Source organism: Tachysurus fulvidraco, chromosome 10 (assembly GCF_022655615.1).
Source record: "Tachysurus fulvidraco isolate hzauxx_2018 chromosome 10, HZAU_PFXX_2.0, whole genome shotgun sequence".
Classification (NCBI taxonomy): domain Eukaryota; kingdom Metazoa; phylum Chordata; class Actinopteri; order Siluriformes; family Bagridae; genus Tachysurus; species Tachysurus fulvidraco.
Window position 1 is genome coordinate 4553471 of NC_062527.1, and position 19135 is coordinate 4572605.

At 38.0% G+C, this 19135-nt stretch overlaps 1 protein-coding gene across 7 annotated transcripts in view; it reads left to right on the forward strand.

Moving 5' to 3' along the window:
* Positions 1-19135, forward strand: part of anks1b (ankyrin repeat and sterile alpha motif domain containing 1B) — a 184653-nt gene that overhangs the window by 139809 nt on the left and 25709 nt on the right. For all 7 annotated transcript variants that reach the window (XR_007144055.1, XR_007144056.1, XM_027164006.2 and 4 more), the window contains 2 exons: positions 4095-4193; positions 6176-6328. Coding sequence is in view for 5 of the 7 variants with exons in the window: in XM_027164006.2 (XP_027019807.1) it covers positions 4095-4193; positions 6176-6328 (252 nt within the window). In the remaining 2 variants the exon portion in view is untranslated. The remainder of the gene's footprint in view (positions 1-4094; positions 4194-6175; positions 6329-19135) is intronic.

Sequence of the window (19135 nt, forward strand, 5' to 3'; positions counted from 1 at the left end):
AGAAGTGCTGAATGACAGGACGTTATATAGCGGTGCTCAGCAGGGTGAAATGAGACTGAGGCATGTGATGTAAGGTCATCATCATCATCATGGTACATACAGGGGCTGATGGGTAAATTCAGCATAACCATAAGCTTTGAAGATTTGCATTATGTGGATATAAACTAATGAGTTTATCAATGCAACTCTAACGTGTGTTATTTATAATTCTTTATGAACATGAGAAACAAGATTCCATTTTGTCATCATGTGGGGTATCTCGGTACAGTACAGGAGCTCCCAGAGTGTTAATTTACTCCACCAGTGTCCATTTTCTGTCAGACTGCAAAATATTTATAGATGTTCCTACAGTACATTCACACATAAGGAACGCCGTAAGAGATTTATTTATTATTTTTCAGTTTATCAAGAAAATGAAAAATCCAAAGTGCGGCATTAGTTAGTTAGTTTAAGCGTCAGTGTTTCTATTAGAATGATGTCTCCATGTAAAGTAATACAGATAGGATGAAGAAATAGAGATGAAAATATTATATTATTCAACTTTGGGGCGTTTATTTGGCATCATAATGGGAAGTGAAGGGGTTGCATTTCAATTTTAAAATTTCAATTCAAATTTGATTTCAGCCCCCAAGTACTTTTTTTTAGATTAAAACCAAAAACCTGCACTTCAGTCCATCTGTCCGCTCCATAATAGCTGCTCATTCTGAACAATAATGAAGGCTTGGGCTAATTGAGAGTCCTCTGTTTACACGTACACACTCACACACACACACACACACACACACACACTCACACACGCGCACACACACTCACGCGCACACACACTCACGCGCACACACACTCACACACACACGCGCACACACGCGCACACACGCGCACACACACTCACACACACACACACGCACACACACACTCGCACGCACACTCACACACACGCATGCACACTCACACACGCACACTCACACACACACACTCACACACACTCACACACACACACACACACACACTCACACACACACACACACACACACACACACACACACACACACACACACACACACACACACACACACACACACACACACACACACTCAGCTTTGCCAGTAGCTCATTATTATGTAAGACTACACTATCAGCTAACTCCAGATGACTGGGGTGTCTGAAAGAAGCTTAGAAAAGACTCTCTGTCTCTCTGTCCCTGGTACGTCTCTCTCTCTTTTCTCCACCTCACCTGGCGTCTCGTTCCTGCCTCTAATTTGGTGTAATTTGTTGAAAATATCTAATAGATCCTATGAAATACTTTGAAATTAATATAGCACTTCTGCTTTGCTGCAGTGTCCCCTGGTCCCTGATGAGCGATGAAGCTGTAGAGCTTCTTCCTCTCTAACGTAGCCAGTTAAAACAACAGACAAAGCTTTTGCATCTTCATAAAAACAGCTTTTCTAGAGAGAAGAGATGATGTTCAGCAGCACTGGGGCTTTCATTTCCCACCAGTTCCTTTCATATCCAAATAAATCCAAATAAATGTTCTCTCACTATACAGTATAAATGTTCACTATATATGTCCCCTCACTGTATGAATGTCCACTATAAATGTCCACCCACTGTATGAATGTCCACTATAAATGTCCCCTCACTGTATAAATGTCCACTATAAACTTTATTATAGTGGACATTTAACCTCTTACTATGTAAAGGTCTACTATAATTGTCCCCTCACTGTATGAATGTCCACTATAAACATCCCCTCACTGTGTGAATGTCCACTATACATGTCCCCTCACTGTATGTGTGTCCAATATAAATTTCCCCTCACTGTTTGAATGTCCACTATAAATGTCTTCTTATTGTATGAATGTCCACTACAAATGTCCTCTTACAGTATGAATGTCCACTATAAATGTCTTTTCATTATGAATGTCCACTGTAAATGTCCCCTCACTGTATGAATGTCCACTATTTATGTCCTCTCACTGTATGAATGTCTACTATAAATGTCCCCTCATTGTATATATGTCCCCTCACTGTATGAATGTCCACTATAAATGTCTCCTCACTGTCTGAATGTCCTCTCACTCTTGTCCTCTCATGTCCACTTCCTCTCCTCTAACTGTATGAATGACCACTTATAGTCTCACCTTACCCGTTATTGTACGTTTACTCAGCGTTATATCTGCTTACTACCCACTCACCCTAGTATTAGCCAAAGCTTTTTACACTGTAATGTAATGAATTGATAATAAACCTGTATGTAAGAGTGTTAGTTTGATCCATGCAGTTTAATTCCTGAATCATGTGACCACTGGAACTGCATATTTTTATCTATTGAGCGAGGGTCTGATTGTCCTGCTCTGATAATGCTATTTTCATCAGGTCTATTTTTGAATAGAACACTCTTTCATGTGGTGCATCATGGTACTTATTGCCATGGTTACTTTCCAGCCTGCTTGTCCAGGGTAACTAATGTACTGTGGGTGAATAATAAAGTGTGGTATTTACCGATGTTGTTATTCTGCTCTTTACGAGATGTGGTCATTCCCCTTCAACAGAATGGCGCAGTGTATGAAAGCAGAGCCGATCCTGTGGAGTACACGTGCAGTAAATAGTGAATCTGTAGTACAGATGTTACACTTTACAAGCCTGCTTTACAGCTCCTGAACGTATGAGCTACTGCACGGAATATAGAGCACGATGCTCGCTTTATTACTCAATTGTTTCATTTCAAATCCTTCATGTAGCTACGGCTCAGAAACCGTGTGAAGACCTTATCAAAGAGACAAATAGAGACGGTGAAGGGCGCTAGACTTATAGATGCAAGGAAAGAATGATAGCTATGATCAGATATAGAATTGAAAATGTTTATCTAGAACACAGCAGTTTTTCAGAGTTGCTGCTCTGATTTGGTGTTTCATTGTGTTGACTGTAGCAGATGTTTGGTGCTCAGAGCTTTAATCAACATGATTTAATTATCCATAATGCACCACACAGCCTGTCCACTGAGCTTATTATTTATTGCTTGACTTGTGTTTGTGTTTGTTAATGTGTACACTAGAGTCTAAGTACATGTATGGTTAATGCGCTCAGATCTCTGTCGGGGTGCGCAGTTGATTGGACTGATAAAGCTTAAGCAAAGGTCATTAAAGGTGAAACTCCACAGGCAGTAGATTCATTGTACTGTGTGAGTGCTGTATGCATCTGTGTGCGCGTGTGTGTGTGTGTGTGCGTGTGTGTAGGTGTTTGTTTCTGCATGCACACACATTTCTCCAAGGTGGCAAAAATATATTTCCCATGAAGAAAGGTTTCTGTTTGCTTGTTTGTTTTGAGGGTTCCCCAATTTGGTCTCGTCAACTTCCTCCCACTAGCTAGTCCTTCCCTATCTACATGACATCTTTCAACATCTACTTGCACGGGCTTCCGCTAAGACATATAAAGCCAACTTCTGCATTTGTTTTCTAAGTGCTGCTCGTGGTGCATCACACACTTGAAGGGAAGAGCTGTCTACTCTGTTCTATATGCAGGAGCTCACAGATACCTGTGATTGACTAGTGGGAGATAGAATATACCCCACCTACCCACCCTATTTGCATGGCCAATTTTGTCTGAACTCGAAAGATTGTAAGGCTAGAGACCAATGAGTAATTGGTTCCTAGGTGCCTGCATGCCAAGAGCTGTGATCATCATGGTGGAGAGCACTGGTGCTTCTCCTCCTCTAATACTGTACCTTGGACAAAAGGTCCATGAAACCTCTGTCTCCTCATCTGTCTGAAGGGAAAAAAGGAAGAGAGAAGTTAGATCAGATGATGGCAGAATGATAGATGATAAAACATTTAGTACCTGGTGAAAAGCCTGCAGTCCACTGCACTGGACCTGGTGAACACTTTTCACTGTGATACTTTTTTAGGTCTAAAAAATGGTCCCAAGTTTAAATGTTTTTAAAGATGTATGTATTTGTCTGCTGTACATGCCACTTGGACCTCACTTATGGACCAATCTTATAAGGAAACATATAAGAGTCTTTCAGCACTAATACTGTATATACCATACTATTTTTATTATTACTTTAATTCATCATTCATTATCATTTTGTCTTTTAGGGCAGCAATGTGGTGGAGGACCAGGACCTGCTGGAGATCGGGATTCTAAACTCCGCACACAGACAGCGCCTTCTGCAGGCCATCCGCCTACTTCCCAGGGTTAGTACACGGGGCAGACATCGCACAGAGGCTGCAAAGCCTCTCGCTGTTAACAAATAGCTGCAACATTTAAGCATGATACTCACCATGTATATCCACATGAAGCTGGAATCATGAAGGACAATGTGATGCAAAATATTTATTCCTTAACAAACTAGACAAGACCCGATCTCAGACAATCAGAGCACAGAACAGGGTCCTGAGCACAGAACAGGGTCCTGAGCACAGAACAGGGTCCTGAGCACAGAACAGGGTCCTGAGCACAGAACAGGGTCCTGAGCACAGAACAGGGTCCTGAGCACAGAACAGGGTCCTGAGCACAGTACAGGGTCCTGAGCACAGAACAGGGTCCTGAGCACAGTACAGGGTCCTGAGCACAGTACAGGGTCCTGAGCACAGTACAGGGTCCTGAGCACAGCACAGGGTCCTGAGCACAGCACAGGGTCCTGAGCACAGCACAGGGTCCTGAGCACAGCACAGGATTAGACTCATTTTTTCATTACTTCAGCAAGAAACTAGAATTTTATTTAGTTGTGTACCGATTTTTGCGATTTTTTTTTCTTTGGGTGTGATTTATTTTTTTTTATTATTATTGCAATATTGCAAGATATTGGAATTCTATATTGTATTAATTAAACAAGTTAAGTGGATTTTATTGTCATTCCTCTATATACCTTGTATACAATAGATCCAAGATGGTGGCCTGGTAGCATACAGTGACTACTATAGGTCCAGAAACATTAGCTATGTTATGTGTATAGTGTTATGCATATTAAACACAAAAAAATATCTACTTCATTGGGCTAAAATTAATAATATACGGGCCCAAGGAATATGGAACCAATCTGAATTTCATCCATCAGTCCTGACAAATTTGTAACATGTTAGTACACGATCTGAAGGATAAATAAATAATTCTGTATTTTTTCTAGAGATCAATGACAATGTTTTGCTCAGTTCTGATGTCATGATTTGTTGATTAGAGCATTGGATGTATTAGGTGTTCCTAATAAACTGACCAATGAGTGTATCTACAAAGTACAGATTCTCATTAGTCACTTTATTAGGAACAGTTGTTCAGTGACGGTGACTTCCTGTGACAGTGAAGCTGTGATTAACCCTCGCATGTGAAGTGGAAGTAGAACAGTTTTCACATACAGTATATATTCTGCTCTCTTGTCACTGCCTCTATTGCAGTGACTGTCTTGCTGGCCTGTACAATATGTGGCCTGTACTTCCGAGTCAGCCTGTGATGATTATGGTACCGGCCCCTACAGTATCACTGTAACTGGACCACAATTCAACTCAATCACAACTCAATTGTTTCTGCATTTCCAATCACAGCTTTATATTAATGTATTTGTTCTAATACGTTATTGTTTCCATAGTAACCCTGATTCACCAGGACTTTTGTGGTGGATACGACACATAATCCGAGCCAATAAACAATAAACACATTCTACTTTTTGTATGATAAAGAATTCTGTAAGCTGACAGTTTGTAAAAGTCAGAAGTAAAACTAACTTAAACAGAATCTTTTCTTCAGTATGAAGACGAAAGGCTGGTCTCCATGACGATGGAATAAGTAAGAACTATATCCAAGTTGTATCACGGGTGTATCAGATGTTACTGATTATTTTTCTCTGACTGCACACCCTGTGTTTTGTGTGTTAGTCCTTACATAATACAGAGGATTTAATTCCGACTGTACTGTATCAGACATGCTTCTCGAGAGACGAAATAATGACTGATTTTGTATTTGGATATGAATCATACACAAGGTCAGGAAGAGACAAGCGAGCAGGACAATAGTGCTGAATCCCTCCAGAACTGGTGTGAATGAATAATCGTGGGCTGTTAAAAGCACACAGTGTTCTCTACTGAGAGAATCAACAGGATCTGAGACTCTATGCTTTATGATGTGATAATAAGACTGTGTGTATGTGTGTGTGTGTGTGTGTATGTGTGTGTGTGTGTCTCAGGTGAGGCCCATAGGCTATGATGGCAATAACCCCACTTCAGTGGCAGAATGGCTGGAGTCACTAGAGCTGGGAGATTACACCAAGTCGTTCCTCATCAACGGCTACACGTCCATGGAACTGGTTAAGAAGATCTGGGATATTGAGCTCATCAATGTAAGTCCCAAAATGTCCGGTTTTATTTCTGCTTCCTGTGTTTGGTGCCTGGTGGTTGATATCATCATGAGCAAGAAAAATGAACGTGAAGTCGTTTTATTTTGTTTCCACTTAAAGAAATATAAATTTGAAATAATGAAATAATAAATTAAGAAATAATAAATCAAGAAATAATAAATTCACACATTGGATATATTCTGTAGCAAACTTTTGTTTTTATAACTAAAGTACTTCACGGTTTTCTTTTTTTTTATCCAAAAAAAAAAAAAACAATTACATGAATAAAGGAATAAATGTAAAGTATATTATAATAAAACGAGTGAATTAATTTTCATTAATAATAAAAATAAAATAAAATAATCTAAAAATGCTTTTATTTTCCAAATCCAATTATTATTATTATTATTATTTTATTCTAATTGCACTACTGGGAATATCGGATCAGTGCCGTCTCCGTTTGACACAAATCACTCTCACATTCATTTACACTGATTTTACACCTCACACCTTTATGTCTACATCTGTCAGACTTTTATGTCCACGCTGCTCGAGGCTTCAATAAAAGAAACAGACATCATCTGGTAGCAAAATTCACACAGAGTCGATCTTAAATAATTCCATTTTGTATCTTTGTCACATAGAAATGAATTAGGACTGTACTCTATATGGGGTCGGTCTTTTTATGAGTTTGTAGAGACTTTTTTGTGAGTCTAGATGCCGTACGGAATTGAGCTCGCTGTTACATCCTGAGGCCATACGCTTCTTCTTCCCAAGCCTCTCATAGATCCCTGCGTGAGAAAGTGCTCTGATGTAGATTCCTTTACAAGAGCTTCACAAGTTTAATCATGTCAGATTGAGGAATCTCACGTTAGCCTCACAGGAGTTAACGTGCTACCTGGTGGGAGCTGTACTGTAGTGTGTGGAGGTGGGATGGATATCTGCGATGGATCAGAGTTTGATAAAAATGCAGACGGATATTAGAGAGAAAAAGAGAGATAGAATGAGAGAGATGTTCATGCCACACAAAACCAACTACACGACACACTGTGAGAGAAAGTAAGAAAAATATAAAATTATTTCTAGATTAAAAGTCAATGGGAATCACTGTTCCTGAAAGAGTCACGGAAAGGAATCACTGTATAGATTCAGAGTGACTGAATCAGAATCACTGTAAGGAGTCAGAGTCACTGAATCAGAACAACTGTGTAGAGTCAGAGTCACTGAATCAGAATAACCATATAGAATCAGCAAATTTGAATCAGAATCACTGTATAGAGTCAGAGTCACTGAATCCAGAAGAGGACAAGAAGTCGTATGGGATCACAAGAATACAGCCTTGTATCTTTTTTCAGTACTTTAGTGATGCTGTTTGAACAAGTGCTGCCACTAGAGGACAACAAATCATCATTTATTTTATGATGCAGAATGTGCTCACAATGTAAAGCAATGTCATTTTCAGTATCTGGGTCTGGTTAGACCTCCAAATATTCATAGATGTTCTAGAATTTAAAAAAGAAGTGGGCGTGGTCAATGTTTTTTTTTTCTTTAATGCCACCACTATGCCCCAAAAATAGAAACCCTGTACTACAAAACCACATTTCATTCACAAATGACAACAACTAATAGCAATTTTGCATAAAACCATAATTTTATTTAACTTATGAACCAGACACCGTGTAAAGTTTTCCGGAAATCTTTCGTGTTTCCTTCACCAAGAGCCTCGAGTCTTGTTCTTGAAAAGTTCACAGGACTCATTGTTAGGCTCTGTAATAAAACTGCATTCATTACAATTCCTGAGAAAATTTTAATAATAGGGATAGGGATAGACACTGCTTGTTTTTATTGTTTTTTCTTTCATCAATCAATCAATCAATCAATCAATCAACCAATCAACCAATCAACCAACCAATTAATTAATTAATTAATTAATTAATTAATTAATTAATTAATTAATTAATTAATTAATTAATTACTTAATAACTTTTTAAGTTACACTTTCTTTTTTTTAAGTTTTTTTAAGTTTCTTTCTTTCTTGTTTTCCTTCTTTCATTCTTCTCTTCTTTCTTGCTTTCTTTCTTTATTTTTTCTTTGCTTTTTTAATGTTCAATCGTTTTAAGTTATTATTCCTGCACGGTTAGTTGTGAGTGGAATCATGGAGTCATAAAAATACCTATTTTTTCTGTTTCTATTTTTAGATTCATTTAGGTTTAACTGTTCAGTTTTATTAGTACAAATTTGCATCTCAGCCTTCACTCAACTTTATTAGTGCTGACTTTTTATTCGGGGAATGTGTGTGCGCGCGTGCGTGCGCGTGTGTGTGTGTGTGTGTGTCTGTGTGCGTGCGTGCGTGTGTGTGAGAGAGAGAATGAGAGAGAGAGAGAGAGTATATGTAGATGTGTGTAAACAGGAAGATGTTATATTAATATTTATATATGATATTCATCTATCATATTTCTTGTTCAGCTTTAGAGAGCTGTGATTATTCGAGCATGAAGAAATGTGTTGATAGCAGAACACACATGCACACACACGCACACGCACACACACACACACACACACACATCTTTATTCACCTGAATGTTACTGTACAATAAAACACATTGCTGGTCTATTCATTGCCAAGATGATGGCGGTACAGAGTTGATATATATTTTAAGTGACCTATAATAAAGAATTTGGAAGAATTTGAAAAAAAAGTAAAAGCTCACAGTAACAATAAAACCTAAACATTATTATTATATTATATCTTATTATATCATATTGTGTGTATAACGGTATACCTAGTGCACAGTAAGGGCTGTTTCCAAAACACATCTTTACATCCCATTGGGTTCAAGTAAAACTGTTACAGATCTACACTAACTAGTCTGAGTTAAATAACAGATCTACACTAACTAGTCTGAGTTAAATAACAGATCTACACTAACTAGTCTGAGTTAAATAACAGATCTACACTAACTAGGCTGAGTTAAATAACAGATCTACACTAACTAGTCTGAGTTAAATAACAGATCTACACTAACTAGTCTGAGTTAAATAACAGATCTACATTAACTAGTCTGAGTTAAATAACAGATCTACACTAACTAGTCTGAGTTAAATAACAGATCTACACTAACTAGTCTGAGTTAAATAACAGATCTACACTAACTAGTCTGAGTTAAATAACAGATCTACACTAACTAGGCTGAGTTAAATAACAGATCTACACTAACTAGGCTGAGTTAAATAACAGATCTACACTAACTAGGCTGAGTTAAATAACAGATCTACACTAACTAGTCTGAGTTAAATAACAGATCTACATTAACTAGTCTGAGTTAAATAACAGATCTACATTAACTAGTCTGAGTTAAATAACAGATCTACACTAACTAGGCTGAGTTAAGTAAGAGATCTACACTAACTAGGCTGAGTTAAGTAAGAGATCTACACTAACTAGGCTAAGTTAAATAACAGATCTACACTAACTAGGCTGAGTTAAATAACAGATCTACACTAACTAGTCTGAGTTAAATAACAGATCTACACTAACTAGTCTGAGTTAAATAACAGATCTACACTAACTAGTCTGAGTTAAATAACAGATCTACACTAACTAGGCTGAGTTAAATAAAACAACTACCTTCATCGCCTAGCTATATGGAGACTTGACACATAAGGTATAAGATAGGTGTGATATACCGTGTATGCGATGATAAATAAATACTGTAGTGTTTATTAATATTGCTGGAATGAAAAAAATAGTTCAATGACTTACAATCGAATTCATTTAAATTTCATTGCTACTCGCTTCCCAACACTGCATAATGCACATGGTTAGTGAGAAAACATTCGTCTCCCAGTCTAATCATTTATCTGAGGCCGTGTTTACTCATTGCCAATCATCGAGTTGCTACATGATACATATGATATAAAATCATACATTATAAACCCAGATCAGACCTCAGTTTATATATATATATGGTCCAATCAGAGACATCTGATCTTCCTCACACTGACCAAGCATGAATGATTACAGAACAACGTATTACTCACATGAAAAGACGTTATGTCATGAGCCCAAGAGTGTAATGTAATGTAGAGACTTCTTATAATGTTCCAGTGGAATTTTCATCAAAAGGTCAGAGAGGAGAAGTGTGCAAAGACATCCTCCAGCAGCTTCTGTCCACTAGGTGGGGCTAACACACTATTCAGTCTCTTATACACAGCATGTAGGATTAGTGACTGGTGTGGTGAAAGAGTGGAGGAATGAGAAAGCATGATCTGGAGAAGTCTGATACAGCCATTAGGAGACTTGTATAAATCGAGTAACTGAGTAAGTTCAGAAATCCTCACATGAAAATATATATGGTCAATATATACTCACATCTCCAAGCTTTCATTTTGGGAAGGTTTTCCACTAGATGTTGGAGCATGACTCTGTGGATTTGTGATCATTTATCTCCAAGAGCATTAGTGAGATCAGACACTGATGTTGTAAGAGTAAGGAGGTCTGGAGTTGAGGCTGTGTTCCAGTTCATCCCAATATGTTCAGTGGGGTTGAGTCAGAGTCAGGGCTCAGTGCAGGACACTCGAGTTCTTCCACTCCAACGTTAATATACTCGATGGAGCTCTGTGTTTTGTGCACAGGGACATTGTCATACAGTACTGGAGCAGTGTTTGATTCTCAGTTTCACTAAAGGGAAATTGTATCGTTACAGCATACAGTGACATTCAATACATTTGTGTGCTTTACATTTGTGGTATAGTTTGGGGAAGAATAACGTATGTGCATGATGGTCATCATCATCATCATCATCATCATCCCTGTGTTTAATAAATAAGAAAAAAATATTATTGTGAAAAGTGACAATTATGGCAAATTAGATCTGTATAATCGATGCAATTAAAAAACACTAGGACTTTTTAGGAGTTGGCTGGATGGCCTCAGTGATTTCTACATAATCTACATAATTTCTACATAAAATGGGCATTATAAAAAAATTTTTATGTCAGTTAAACATAAAAAGTATAAATTGGCATTTGAGGACGCTTAAAGTAAAAAAAAAAAGAAAAAAAATGTAAAGTTTACTTGCTGAACAAAGAAAAATGGTCAAGACAGTGGTTTAGTTTTATCTCGAAATATTAAATACTTGAGTTTAATCTCCAAAACTTGGCACGACAGTTGGGGATAAAGAGAAAAAATATGTTCACATAACTTAACAGGACTGTCATGTTAAACAGGGTTGTTATATTCCACTCTTTTGTAATCAGTTTCACAATGACCCAGTTGGGTGTGGAATTGGGTGGAGTGGGTGTTGGACCACAAGGATGATCATTATCATTATGGATGATGACATTAGTCGGCTCACGGTTCGTACAAAACGAACACCTGATTCCTTCTGAAACACAATTTCTTCACACTTAACAATCAACTGAGTCATCACACCGTGTCTGGTGAGGAAACGGAGGCTTGCTCTCGAGCCATGGTTATAGACGGCTCTTATGTGTTTTGTTCTTTACTTAGCAACCGTTGCCTTAGCGACCCAGCTCATGTCTGTTGATTGTAGAGGTACAGCTGAACAATTGATTTATTGTACCCATTGTTTTTTTGGCGAGAAACACAAATTTTCTTCACATGTTTAGGCATCTTTACATGTCAGATATAAGATTATTAAACTTAGCTAGATGTTTATCATAATTTAAAGCTTATTTTCTACTTAATTTATTAGCAGATTTGCATTTTTTATTCATTCTGGAAATAAATAAATATACTGGGCAAAAATGCCAGGAAATGTTGAAAGTAACCTTATAAAATAATCTTATCTTAATAATTCTAGATTGTTGTAACTTTATACTAGGAAATGATTTTAATATTGATATATTGAATATAATTTTACGCGAGTGTAAAAGATAGAGAATTTTTTTTTTCTTCACTTTTTTTTATGTTTTCAGAAGCATTCTTCCTGTATGTAAGTTTCATGTAGTGGCAGTAATACCGTATTTATTAGTATGGGACGTTTTGACTCATCACGGCTAGGCAGGATCCACAGCGGATAGAGTAAAGCACATTATGCAACACAGACCTTGTTAAACCTCCACTGCTTTTTCTCCTGCTCTGTCATCACGCCACCCTTGTGTTAGTGTGTGTCAAGTGATGTCATCAGCGTGCTCTGTTCCAGCAGGATCTTATCCTGTGCACTTATTCACATCATTAATAACAGCTTAATCCGTTCAGCATATCATAATCATGTCGCTCTGTTAGGTCTTGCATTCAGAAAATTTTGATCCTGGCAATATGCAATAAATATGTAACACGTTTTTTAAAATGAATTGAGGTAGTCAGCACTGAAATGCAGTCAGAGAAGACAAAATGTCCTCACTGGGGTATTAATAGTAGGCGGCCTAAAGTCATCAGTCCAGTAATAACAGTTTAGCTCTTTTTTTCCTGATAATTATTACCCTGTCGGTTTGACTGCTAGCATTAGTTACCATAGGGACCACTTGCGTGCAGTGTATGTGACTCAAAAGTGACGTGTGTGTTTGCGTGTGACGCACTTGTGTGTCAGTGCACTAATGAGTTTTCGTGTCCTTTGTGCCATGTTCCTGTGTTCATCACCTCACCAAACGCACAGATTGCAGATTCTCTTTCTAGCTCAAGCAGATGGCCATAGCTTGTGTTAATGCAGCAGTCTGATCTCTCACTGAACAGCAGTCTGAACACTCTCTCTCTCTCTCTCTCTCTCTCTCTCTCTCTCTCTCTCTCACTCACTCACACAGACACACACACCACACACACACACACACACACACACACACACACACACACACACACACACCACACACACACACACACACCACACACACACACACACCACACACACACACACACACACACACACACACACACACACACACACACACACACACACACCACACACACATTGACACTTTTATTCCCGTCACACGTACTCTTACTCTCTCTTTTGACCGCCATTGAATATATCCGTGTGGTTGCCTGGGAAATCCCTTCACACGATGAAAAACACGGACATTCTGTACTTTACAGTCATGAACTACATGTTTTACTAAACTGAGCTGTGCTTTTCTTCTGGATGTACCGCAAAGTAAAGTAATATACAGTGAAGTATTATTCAATTTTAATTCAGTTTATTTGTATGGCGCTTTTAACAATTCATATTGTCTTAAAGCAGCTTTACAGAAAGTACAGAAACAGGAAAAAAACATTTTTTTTTCTCGAAATCTTTCTTATAATTTAAATTTTAATAAAAAAAGATATTTTCTATTATTTTTTCACAATATCTGTCTATCTATCTATCTCTCCCTCTCTCTCTCTCTCTCTCTCTCTCTCTCTCTCTCTCTATATATATATATATATATATATATATATATATATATATATATATATATATATATATATAAGAAGCAGGTGTGTGTGTGTTTAATAAGGTGTGTGAATTAAAGTTTGTGTGTGTATTTGTGTGTGTTGTGGTTGATCAGCCTGTATATATAGTATATTAGTATATATGGCCCTTAAAAAGTACTGGCCATATATACTGTGTATTTGATCCTCACCCTTATACACCACTTTGAATCAGCACCAAATGTCCACCGTGATGTGTGTTTGTGTGCATGTCTATATTTATGTCTGCAGTAATAAAGAATGTTTACTATACTTTCCACACTGTTTTGTGTATGTGTGTGTGTGTGTGTGTGTGTGTGTGTGTGTGTGTGTGTTTGTAGAAGAGTCTGTAGGCTCATGTTTCTCAACATTAACACTTCCTGACGAACACATGTGGAGCGTGGTTTTTATCAGCAGGGGATGAGCTTGTTCCCTTCTACACAGAGACAGAAACAGAAATGATGTGTTTTATGTAACAATGCAGAGCAATGCTTCGAGTGCACACATGCATGCCATCCCTCCTTTTCTCTCTCTCAAATACAGTTAAACATATATAAAGTAAAATGCCAGTATATTAATTCCATTTTTTTTTACATGGTGTTAATAAGCATATGGGAAATAACCATGACTGTGTTACCACCCAAGCGTGGATTCTTTTCTTCTAACCACATGGCCTGGAGTGTTATTCCTTTATACCACAGTGATGTCACCAATTTTAATGGTTTATAGTTAAGATTTAAGGTTCACATTCAAGATTTAAAGTCGACGTACAAGACAAAAGAGACCAGTTCCAGATTTACATTAGAGCTGCAATAAATAATTCCATCTCCACCCCCCACCCCACCTTCATTTTTTCTATCTATCCTGAACATTTTACAAAATACAGTGATCGTTACGAAGCGCCGGCACCTGTGACTCCTTCCGTACATGTTAAATAAGAAAAGAAAATCAGCACATCAAAGATAATATGTTAATTATTAGTCTTAGATTATGCAGAGCATCTGGCGTACAAGTCCCTGTGTATTGTATGAGCTGTTACTATGGAAATATTATATAATATAATATAATACAGTATGATATAAGCCTCATGTTGCAGCTAGAACTGTTGTTCTATACAAAACCACACAAACCATGCACACCTTCTGACCAATCAGATTTGAGAATTCAACTGCAATGTGGTATAGATCATTTTAAGGGTCGTAATATAAATCTAGTGAGTGCAGTAAGAGCGCCGAGGAGCTGGAACGCATTCAGAGAGGACAGACGGACGATCTTTATTTCCGTTTATATACAGATCTATAAAGAGTGATAGAGAGACAGGGTTACAGAGCTTCCAGAGATACATTTAATAGGTCTGTGTTAGTGTACACACACACACACACACACACACACACAGCACGCAGCACGCAAAGCATGCAAAGTATTCCTTTCATGCTCAGTCTCGCCTGTACATGTTACTTGTGCATTTCTTCTTGTGGTGTTGAACCTCTGTGCTTTCTCAGCGCTGACATATAAAAAGTGGAGGGAAAAAAGGGATTTAATCAAGAAAAAAGAGCGTGACGATGAACAGCATCTGATTATCTTACTGTGTAGTATAGACTGAGTATAAGTTAATGACTCGTGGACTGAACGTGTAGAGCTGCTTTAATATCTCACTGCAGTGGATGTGCTGAAAGGGTTAAGCAGCAAAGCTCCTACATACTCACACACACACAGAGAGAGAGAGAGAGAGAGAGAGAGAGAGAGAGAGAGAGCAGAAAGCAGAAACGAGAGAAGGCTTAACAGTATTAAGGGCTGTAGTGCTGCATGGCTGCGGAGACAGTCGTCCTCTCTGGATGGGAGTATCCATAGTAACCAGGCAGAGGGAGGACGTGGAGCGCCGGACCAAGAGCGAGGGAGCGAGCAAATGGGATAGAAGGGAAGAAAGATCGAAAACGATAGAGAGACAAAGGCAGACAGCAAGAGAGAGGGGAGGAGAGTGACTGAGAGAGACATGTTGAAACGGACACTTCCGTAGCTGAAAGAAGGTCCCTGTGAACTGGAGTAGCGTGAGCCGACTGGAGAAAGAGAAGGAGAGAGAGAGAGAGAGTAAGTAACGAGGGATTTCTACATCATTGCATGCTTTCAGAATGTGTTTGTGACTCATCTTCTCACTAAAAAATTACTGCCATTTTAGTAAAAGAAAAAGGGAGAAAGATACAGAGAGAGAGAGAGAGAGAGAGAGAGAGAGAGAGAGAGAGAGAGAGAGAGATTTTTTGTATTCTCTGTATATGAAGCTACTTTGTCATGTAGTGTACAGTCTTACTGTCTCAGGTCACACACAGTTTCATCTGCAATAAATTTAGGTAAGTTCTCTCTCTCTCTTACACACACACACACACACACACACACACACACACACACACACACACACACACATATATATATTTTCTTACTATGATACCTTTTCTACTCTGGTCGCTGCCTTTAATTTCTTTCTGCAGATTAATCTGGTCTTCTGCAGACATGCTCGATTTCTGTCTATTTCTTTAAAAGTGTGTGTGTGTGTGTGTGTGTACTCTAGGTCACATGGTAATGTACAGTTGATATGAAACTTTATTCTGCATTGGGTGTACAGCAGATACACAGCGCAGCATTAACGATGCAGTGATGCTTTAACTGTTGTTAGCGCCTGTGTTTTAGCGCCACGCTGCTGTGCTCTAGTCTCTAGCCATTAGATTAGTAAAGTTTATTATGTAGTACGTCTTCATCCCTCCACTACCAGGCAACCGTCTCTCTCTGAGATTCACCTTAACGTGATCAACCAGTGGGCGAATTTATTTCGGATGATCACTGAAATGATAAACTGAGCAGATTTATCAGACTGATCTGATCCCAACAGGGTCAAGGTCACAGCAAGGGCAAATGTCTTAAATATTTATTCAGTTTCCTTCCTGTTTATATGGGCAAAAGTATGTGCACCCCTGACACTTACACTCGTATGTGTTTCTTCCTCAAAATGTGTCTCAGCTATACATCCTGGAACATTGTATATCTAACGACTATCTAATTATATACATCTTCTAATGCATGTAAAACTGTTATTATTTAACTATTTAATATTTACACCGCCACCGTCATCTTGTATCAATTAACCTTCTGTTATTTCTCTAAACCTGTTTTTCTTCATTAACTAGGATTAATTATTTATAAATTACTCATTACTACTGTAAAAATTAACTGGGAAAGGTTGTAGTAATGATGGAAGGTGTGGATCTACACCCAAGGGGTACCATTAGCTAATGGCCTCTTTTAACAACATGAGCACGGATGATGTCACGGTGTGACGTACCAAAGACGATTATGATGGGTTGTATAGTTGTATATCAATTGGTTTTTGTTTTTTACACAAGATGCATTGCTTCTGAGAGGATGTTGCATTTTGGGTGATTGATTGCTAGCAGTAGATTAGCACTGTGTTTAACGATACCGATTGGGAATTGACTGCAGGGTGATTTATTTGGGATGGGATTTGATCGGATGGTCGGCTGCCTGTATAAGGACTCTACACATTCTAGTCTGTATTGATTCACTGTAGGATCAATGTTTGCAATAATCTGTACAGTTCTACCTCTAGTGTTGTGCATTATGTTATAATATACTAAAATTATTCCATCACCTTTGACAAGAATGGACATTTGAATCAATGGAGAAACATGAGCTACTGTAAGGTTGGAATGAAATCTACTACACATTTATGATGGAAACCGGTGTCCATTATACTACAGCCTGTAAAACACACTTCTCTGATTTATATCATTACTTTTAAACAGTATAAACTGATCACTGATCTAATCTTCTTCACCAAGCAGGATATTATATATATCATATATATTATATATATCACTTTCACTCCACTGGTCCTTCACGTTAAACCAATGCTCTTATTACTCCACCAAATATAAAGAGATTTCACAGTTTTACCCCAATGTTCCATAGCAGACATGATGTCAGAGATGTTGTGTTTGGAGGACATTGGCATTAATTACGGTGAAGATCCTTAATGATTTTAATTTATAGATTGTTTTGATGCAAAGTCTGATAAGTTTATTCACAAGGAAATTAACTCAAATGTATGTCTGTAACACGCTTATAAAGCTTATACAAACTTGTACAACTTTTCATATATCCAGAAGTATCATTTTACGTGTTTGACGTACAGTAAGCCTTCCACAAATTGTCCTCATAGCTTCCTACAGTTTTAAGCAACGCTCAGGAACGCTTTATAAAGGCACTATGTAGGCACCCTACAAATAAACCTACATTACCCTGTTTTTTTTTGTTTTGTTTTTTTTACAAAATCTATACATTTAAAATATAAAATATGTGATCTGGAAGAAGGTAATGGGAACAGAGTCCATGTTTCTGAGGACGTCGTGTATTTTTCTGTTTCTGTAAAAGGTTAGCACATAATCAGTATGATTTCTGCTTCCAGAAAAGTAAAAGAACATATCTTGGGAATAATAATGAAGGAATCTAGTATTAGTAATTGCAATATTTGTTCTTTGTAAGTGTTCTGTTAAGAGAGTAACTGATCAATTATTTTATCCTGATAGTTTAGAGAGCAGTACGAGGTAAATTCCTCCGTTGTGTGTTAAAGGGAAGTCGTCTGCTTGCTGTCGGCAGAACCAGTCGCCGCCCCGGCCGCTGTAGGCGGACGCAAAATAAATTACTTACAGCCTAGTAAAAGATTGAACCTATGGCTCCATGTGTTACTTGCAAGTATTTTTTTTTACTTCTGATTATTTTGCCTCACACAGAGAATAAAAAGTAAAATCTTCCTTCCTACCCGACCTGGAACAAATAACACACAAACACACACGGGTTGTTTTTTTGTGACTTAGGGACGGCTTTATTTCTTTAAAAAGATGAAATGTCTATCAGTTTCACGTACTACAGTAATATTTCACATTTCAAGTGTGTGTATGAGTCTGTGGCGAGATGTGTGTGTGTGAGAGAGAGAGAGAATGTAGAGCATATACTAGTCCTGCATTTGTGTGTATGTCACACGACATATTTCAGTCTCCCACAGACTGCACACATCTCCTACTTCTGCATGTCCTCACTCTTATTGGTTATTATTTCCTTAGTGGCTCTTCGTCCTTTGCTCTAAATGTAGTCCTCTTGTACAGTATACGGCTTTACTGTGCTTCGGAGGCCTGTGTAAATTTTACACATAGCAACAGATCTGTCGGTATAGTTGCTAGGTAACTGCCTGACTTTGCTTCCGCTGTGTCTCTTTCCGTTGGTCAGGATGTGCTGGTTATACATGAAGTTGATGAATTATTACTGATTATAAACGGGTTAAAGACGGAGCAGAGACACGCTGGTGCACGGGTTTGAACTGCAGCTGACTGATTAAT